Source organism: Limulus polyphemus, unplaced genomic scaffold (genome assembly GCF_000517525.1).
Source record: "Limulus polyphemus unplaced genomic scaffold, Limulus_polyphemus-2.1.2 Scaffold85, whole genome shotgun sequence".
Taxonomy (NCBI): domain Eukaryota; kingdom Metazoa; phylum Arthropoda; class Merostomata; order Xiphosura; family Limulidae; genus Limulus; species Limulus polyphemus.
Genome location: NW_013665695.1, coordinates 612,124 through 620,934, shown reverse-complemented (window position 1 = coordinate 620,934; position 8,811 = coordinate 612,124). Strand labels below are relative to the sequence as shown.

Here is an 8,811-nt window from a genome sequence, read left to right as displayed (position 1 = left end):
ATAGTCACGTGATCTCGCTGACGCAACATTATTAAAATATACAAACCTTACATATGTACGTCCCGTAATAGAATATGCCAGCCCGGCATGGATCAACATAGCTCCGAAACACACAAATAAACTACACAAAACACATTAATCACCACAGCATACAAAGTCCCCCGCAGTACCTCATCAAAATTCATGCACATATATGCAAATATACAAACAATAGCAGATAGACTCTTGCACAATACTCTAAATTAGTTTGAGAAAAATTGGCAAAAGAATGACCTACTTTGTGAACATGGTCGTTATTACATACATGGTGGAAGTAGACCTAAGTACCTCTCACCCTTAAACGTTTATTTTAAAAATAAGGATGTAATCAGGCCACCTCCTGTTAGACCTTAAAACCCTACACTAATTAGAGTCTAAGAACAATACGTTTAAGAGGGTATTTTATGTAAAATGAATTTGATTGGCCTCTAACTAGTGAAATGTGTTATACGTATTATGGAACTGACTTAAGTAATGCAAAACACAGAATGTAGCTGTGGATACATACATGGACATTGCCCTGAAAGGGGTCGGAGCAAGTGCGGTTTACTCCAACCCTCATGTCGTATCAACACTTACATTCACAGACGACAAAATACGGCCGGAAAGGAGGAAGAGGTCCCCACGAATCTGACCCTCCAAGGTCATAAAGACCTAAATCCCGATCCGGAGAGAGAGTCATGTATGTTTCTAAATATAAATTTAATCTAAACAAACGTTGATATAAAATAAATATATAATAATAAATTCGTTACAAAAAATCAAAATTCCTCCATTTGTTCTTATTATTATTATTCTGTTTCACAAGTTTACAGAAAACAATCGCTATGAATATTTTATTCAGGCCTACTAAAATAAACTCCTCCACAGGTCATAGGATTGCGTTTATGTTGATTCTTGAAAGAGAAGGAAAGATTTTATCAGTTTTTCATCGCTACTGGCCAAGTTTCTCTTCGAAGCCATTCAAGTCTCTAAGCATGCAGCAAAAACGGCTAGGTATACTGCGCTAAAATCTATGCACAGTTACTAAATAAACTCCCACGGAAGTTGTAGTGCTATTTTAAAGTTGATTCTTGAAAGTCGAGATTTCCACCCTCTAAAATTTTCTAAGTTCTTCTTCATTACCTACATAAGCTCTTCGAAGCCATTCAAGCATTTCAGAATTGTAAAATCCATGCAAAGTTATATTAGTCAGAAATGCTCGGTTTTATACTAGTCGTAAACACTTAGTTTTGTTACAGAAAACAATGTGTATATTTATAATAGTGTCTCCAGCCTCATTATTATTGACTATAGTTTTACAAGTCGTTACAGAAAAGAAACGGCTACGAATATTTTACTGAAATCTGGAAAATAGTAATGGATGCAGTACTGCATATGTCATAGGGTAGTTTTAAAATTAATTCAAGTGCCTTCGTTTTTTCGTCCTGAATAATTGTTTTAGGTCCTTCACTTTCCTCCATGGAAAAAAATCCGGTGTTTTACTAATGCACATTAATTGGAAACTAATTCGTGTAACTTATAATGCATTAATTGGAAACTGCTACGTTGAGGATTCATCATTTCTCGAGTTTGCTGTTGTATTTTGTCTCTATATGGTTTTCTGCGACTATTTCAGTTAGTTTCTAACAGTAGATAATCACCATAGTAGATTTCTCTACTCTTCTGAGTGGTGATTTATTTTACAGATTTTCGTACTTCGCTGAAATTGTGAGTGCTTATTTTAGTATTATTTTATTATTATTGTTCATATTTTTGTTTCACAAGCCTACAGAAAAATCGGCTAGGCAGATATATTTAATGAACTGCTACGAATGTCCATGAATTATTTAAAAAGGTGATTATTTTTCATTGAAAGTTGATTTACGTGGCTATAAATACATAATATGTGCGATGTTGTTGTGAGCGGCTTCCTTTGTACTCGACGCTTGTTAAATGCGTGTTTACACAAAACTTCAGACACAAAATCACCTGGCTCAGTAAATAATGGTTGGGTGGTAAAAGAGCCAATGTAACAGTAAACTGTTGAAAACATGTAACATTCAACTGAATGTATATGCACGTATATAACTTAAAATTTATTCTACATAAATAGACATAAAAACCTAAGCACCAAGATAACCTAAAATTGTTGATAATAAAAAGGGGGGATAAGAATCGTCAAAAAAGTACAGAAACAAGTTTAATCAAAATGCAATTATTATATTTTCCAGTCTACAACTAGGGACGCTAAAAAAAAGTAAACAAAGTAGGCTGGAAATAGTGTGTATATTATTTTATCAAGCTACAAATCCCTATTTTGACTGCACATCTATAGTGCTTATCAATTTTAGTGAAGTCGAAATGGGGAATTGTAGCTTGAGAAAATAACGTAGACACTATTTTCTTTTTTCATCTTAAGATCCTTTTCTAATTGAGGAATGTCTCAACAATACAAGCATAACTCTGGTACATCAAAGAGGAAATTCAAACAACAAAAAGAATATGCTGAAAGTAGAGGAAGGCAAACTATTTTTGTTGTTGGTTTTGTTTGTTTGTTTGTTTTTGAATTTCGCGCAAAGCTACACGAAGGCTATCTGCGCTAGCCATCCCTAATTTAGCAGTGTAAGACTAGAGGGAAGGCAGCTAGTCATCACCATCCACTGCCATCTCTTGGGCTACTCTTTTACCAACGAATAGTGGGATTGACCGTCACATTATAACACCCCCCTCGGTTGAAAGGGCGAGCATGTTTGGTGGAACGGGGATTCGAACCCGCGACCCTCAGATTGCGAGTCGAGCGTCTTATCCACCTGGCCATGCCGGGCCCGCCAGAGCCATTACTGAGGTCTAAAGTTGTATCAGAAATGTCTATCACAGTGACAACGTTCATCTAAATACATCCATACACTGTTGATGAGTCACCTGCATGATGGCTGATCTGGAGGGATGCTTCGCTTTGCAATACGATATTATTTATTTACAAAGAATTTTCTGTTCATCAATACATTCTAAAAACAGTCGCAACTGATGACACTTAATATAAAATCCATGTAAACAATTGGACATCAGAGAATGGGGAAAATGTTAGGAAATAAAGAAATGTAGAACACATTTTTTCCATTTCTCCGCGGGAAACTATGAGAGGGCATTGCTTAGACCGATTGATATCTATGTACTAGAGTAGTGCTATTTCTTACTTAACTTTAGCTGAATCTGTTAGAGAACAATGCCCTAGGAGGTTACCACTCTAACACCAGTGACAGGAAGCAGTCTGACGCCTAAGTGTGATGGAAGATCACTTTATAATTATATCCGTGGGAAACGGATCATACACTGTGTAATTTTTCATGCCAAAACAAACCTCCTTGCCTACTCGCAAATTGCTACTCTGCCGACAAAAATGGTCTTTCAAAGTTAATAGGATGCAAGGACTCTCGAACTACCTAATAACAGGTTTTCCATGCCGGAGGTCACGTGGCCTTTAGACTCAACTCTGTGGGCCAGTCTTTCCCAAGTTCTTTTAATCGGTGGCTTGCATTAAGAAAACAGCTACCGCAAAAATCGGGTCAACGAAGAGCGCTGCTACTGTGTGCAAAAATATACATTATAAACTATTTGAACCTTGATCATAAATATAAATTACATAAGTTTACGTTACACATACACACACACACACACACAGACATGGAACAATGACAACTGAAACTCAATCCACGTAAAATTATAATTCGTGGATACAAAATTCTAAGGTCATGAATGCGGTAACCAGTTTCAAACAAGCTGACCTTTTTAGAACTTTAAACAAAATAATAATGCCTATCATGGTATCAAGCACAACATCTTAATTTATGTTACCTATAGAGAAAAATTCAAATAATTATCTGGTTATTACATAAATATTCCATTTCCAAAATATTATCTAATATTTAAGTATAATAAATTTGTAATAACACTAATTACCACCACTAAGATATATATTACAGGAACGTAAAAACACCAAAAAAAGTTATCAAAATCGCTTTGTTTTTTGTCCATTTTAATGTTAATATCTCTACAACTCAAAAATGCATGCTAATGACATACTGTATAAAGATTTTTAAAACCGTTACAATTACATTTTAATTATTATTATTTTCTTTTTTTTTTATGAAACAAGTTATTTCGGAACGGACAGTCCAAACTCTAATAACCGCGATGTTTTTCTCATTTTGTGTGAATCTCTCTGCATCTGCCGCTTTGGCAGACATGAGGATGTTACATTCTTACTTGAGAGGGAAATGAGGAATTAAATATTCAGTCCTAACTTATAAGCGCCTATACGGATATACAGTATCTCATTTATTTATTCATCTATTTATGTTTTTCAAAAACAATGAAAAAAAGTTACGAACTAAAATATTAGCGAAGAAGTTTCTGTCGGAAAATTACTTTCCCTTCAAGTAGAATTGCTACTTTTTTGATTTTTCAACTACGTTTAGAGTTAATTGCTTTCAGTGCCAACCATTTCCCCTTTCTTATTTGAAGCATGGCTTCGCAAAGGCATTTTGTTATATTAATATTTTTCTTTGGGAGAAAGGTCACGTTTCACAACACTTAAAATGTATAACCACTCTCAAAAGGAATTAAATATTCAGGTTTTTGTCATCTAATCAGACACACAATGTAATGAAGTAGCAATGTGTTTTTTTTTCCTTGGAAAGCGGAGGATGTCACTTTCAGTTAAAAACAAAGAATAAATAAAATAAAAAGTAACATACGAGTTTATATCTATTAAAAATATAACAAAAAAGAAAAGCAAGTTTCGAAATACTTCACGAGAGCAATGACTTAGAAAACGAACCTTAATTGGTTTTCTCTTCCTTTTTTTTTAACGAGATAAAGCAAAGGGGAGGGAAAAACATGTGGGTTGGTGTACAAGCACAAAACATTAATTCCTGCTCGTGAATCGATACCCATTTTTTCACAATGACTCAAACATGGCAGATAAGTAACATTATGGTCAATTTGATGTTTCGAGCTTTTCTCTCTCAGAAGTTAAGATGAAACTTAAATACATACTGTGTTTTATTATTTTACTAGAAAAAAGTTTCCATCAGTGAAAAAGCAACTAAAATTTAAACTCAAACGTTTTCCTCACTGAAGAACATACTTGTAAGTATGTCTATTATTTTGTTTGTTCAAATTTAGCAAATAAACATATTTTACAAAAGTGGCGTTTTAAACGAATAACAAAATAGAAAATATTTAGAGATTCTGCTTTGTGCTTATAGCATACATGTTGAAAAAGTTATGATAGTTTATTTTTTATCGACTCTAACAGTTAAAGAAGAATACTACATCGTTACCACAGGATAATCACGTCCAGGATGTTATTGTTACCACAAGATGATAATGTCCAGGATGTTATTATTACCACATGATGATAATGTCCAGGAAGTTATTGTTCCAACATACAACAGATGATAATGTCCAGGATGTTATTGTTACCACAAGATGATAATGTCCAAGATGTTATTGTTACAACAATATGATAATGTATAGGATGTTATTGTTACCACAAGATGATAATGTCAAGGATGTTATTGTTACAACAAGATTATAACGTCCAGAATGTTATTGTTATCACAGGATGTTATTGTTAACACGTGATGATAACGTCCAGAATGTTATTGTTAACACATGATGATAACGTTCAAGATGTTACATTCAGGCCACAACAATTTGAGTCAGTTATGACGTAACTAACGATTTTTGTTCATAAACTGAAAACAAATGAACTGAAATTATTTCTTACCTGTTCGTATTTTTCAAGCTCTTGATGATAAATCTGTCTAATTTGTGATAACTTCGCTCTGTAATCTGAATGTTCTATCGTTTGTTCAAGTTGACCTGGTCCACCAGAGGCTGCTGCAGATGCATTAGTCGCTGCACCAGCGCCTCCACCTTTTTCCGGACCGGCGATTCCTTCAGCTATTAGCATATTGTCTAGCCTCATCAACTGTGGATCAGGTGGTTCATCTTCCTGTGTGCTACGTAAACTTAGAACTGTGGAAATAATAAAACCACATGGAAATCAAACATTTATACGAATAAAATATCTACATTATTAATGTGTATACCTTGAGACTAAGAAAATATTCCCCACTTAAATACACATGGGAATTTTTTGAAAAACATCTAAAGAATTAAATATAGAACAAAAAAGCCACAAGGCCAACATTATTACCGAATAATAAATACATCCATAACTTTCAATCAAACCGACATCTGTTAACACAGGCATTCACAGTGTGAGCTAGTGGTTATACGTATTTTAATTTGTAAAATTGTGGACCAAAATATTTTTGGCATAGATTTTATCGTTCTTAGCAAACAGAAAAGTGATGTAAAATTTACTTAATAAAAACTTGTAATACAACATCATAGTGTTAAATACTTGTCTTTAAAATCTCCATCATTCGATTATAATTTAATAAGCACAATTTTCTGTTTGCTGTAATTAAGTACCAACCAAAAAACAGAGTATTATTTTCTTCTTCTTAGCAGGAAACCAAACGTGTATATTTATACTACTGTATGCTAAGAAGGAAGGGAGTAAAAGAAAAGACGAGGGAAGTTATTCGAGCCTAAGGACTGTAGCCACCAGTTCACACCATCGACCATCATTCGAATGCTGTTGTTGCTGACGTAAGCAGTAAGTGCCACTCCCATTCTTGCAAGATAAGAGTAAATTAAGTGACCAGTGTGCAGAACCCTAACAAATTGCATTATCTCAAGTCTGTTAAAACCTCTCCTGGACTGCCATAATCTGAGTTGCCATTCTCTGGAGTGTATTAAATCATCAGCGCCTTCCCATGTCGGTGATATACCGTTATCTTTCAACACTGCCACTTCCCTACAATGGCGCTGACTAGCGTGGGCGAGAGTTAATCCCTCCACTCATTTATCAACTAAGCTCTTTCGTCTTTCAATGGAAAATAACACTAATACACATAATGCGGGTATGAATAGATGTAGGTTCGAGGGTTAGGTCGAGTATGAGAGTACCCAAAACTTTCAGTTCGTATGAGAGATAGCTTCATTCGTACAGAGCAGTGTTCCATGACGTTAAAATGGAAAATTTGCAGTGATACTGACATTAACATTATGAAAATTCCCAAGACAAGCATTTTTCACTCCGAAATGCCCAGCCTTTGTGCTCTGCTATACTATATAACTACGAGTAATTTTGAAACAGTGTCTAATAATTTATAATAATTCAGTGCGTACTTTGTAATAGGTTCATTAATATATATTTTTCATTAAGATCTCATTATTTCCTTACTGTATATACAAGTACAATAAATACACACACACATATATATATATATATATATATAGCTCTCTCAATAGTTACAAATGCGACTTCGATGACAATGAACAACGTATAAAACAAGCTATCTACACGATATATATAATACATAATATAGTTCTTCTCAGATTTTCTACGTTTCATATATCCAGGATCTCTCTCTCTATATATATATGTACGTATGTATATATATATATATATATACATACGTACATACACACACACGTAAAGAAGATAAAAAGAACTTTACTTGGAAGTTTCTTATCATCAACAAAAAGCACACACAGTTGACAAGGAGAAGTCATCATTTCCCGAGGAAACATTGTCGATCCTTTCTCAACAGTAAAGGTTTTCGATAGTACCAGAACCTCTAAGGGATAATAACCACAAGTCTTGAACGTAAAGATAACTTCTCGATTCGGTTCTCTTCTTCCTGCTAAAATCTTGCATTTTCATTATCTCAACAAGGAATACACTTATAATATCCATATACGTTTTTTTTTAATGTTTCCAAGTAAGTCCCCTTCTGACGTACGATGTGCTAATTTTGTTTAAAGTTTAGCACAAAGCTACACAACGGGCTGTCTGTGCTCTGCCCACCACGGGTATCGAAACCCGGTTTTCAACGTTGTGTTCCGCAGTAGACATACCGCTATGCCACTGGGATGGGGATGGGGGGGGGGGGTACGATGTGTTAAGAAAACACGCACCATCCTGTAGTCCAAAAGTCCTGTGAAAATTCTGCCCTTAGCAGCAAATAAAATAAGAAGCAGGATAATGGGTTCGAATCCCACCTGGTTCAGTTTATACTTTTACGGAAACATTCCACTCTTCCTAACAACATTCCTGTCAAAATAAAGATTGTTAGCTAGGTAGGAAGGAATCCTACTTTCAACTTACGCCCTTTAGCGGAAGATAAATGTAATACAAAAATAGTTCGAAAATTTTAAGACAGAAAAGAGAAAGACCAAGTTCTAACTTTAAAACATCTTTTGACTTGATCCCGCAGATCTTCGCAAAATTTTCACTTTAATTAATATAAATCAACTATGTTTAAAAATTATACGTCGTAATCAAACAGATAAGAAATCATATTCACAGGCGAAACCAACATTTGGGTTTTCATCCGAAACACACCTGACTGCAACCACCTTTCGCTCCATTGATATTACCAGCGATTAATTGAGAGTCGTATCTTATCACCTAGATGCCTCTTTAACGAGGTAGTGTGTAACGGTCCCAATAAAATAATGATAAATTCTTTTCAAAAATGTTATAAAACTACAGTTCAAGAAAGGTAAAAAAAAAGGCTAAATCTTCACTTTCAAGTACTTTAGTATATACAGAAAGAAGCCTCACACTATTCTTTTTTATATACATACGACAATAATAATCATGAATATCAGTTAGGTGCGAAAAGTCCCCCGCTGTTTTTGGTA

At 34.6% G+C, this 8,811-nt stretch overlaps 1 protein-coding gene across 3 annotated transcripts in view; it reads right to left on the bottom strand.

Annotated features, from left to right (window-relative positions):
• Positions 1-8,811, bottom strand: part of LOC106468114 (pre-B-cell leukemia transcription factor 1-like) — a 214,829-nt gene that overhangs the window by 47,810 nt on the left and 158,208 nt on the right. For all 3 annotated transcript variants that reach the window (XM_022397031.1, XM_022397024.1, XM_013928529.2), the window contains exon 3: positions 5,816-6,066. In XM_022397031.1, coding sequence (XP_022252739.1) covers positions 5,816-6,066 — 251 coding nt within the window. The remainder of the gene's footprint in view (positions 1-5,815; positions 6,067-8,811) is intronic.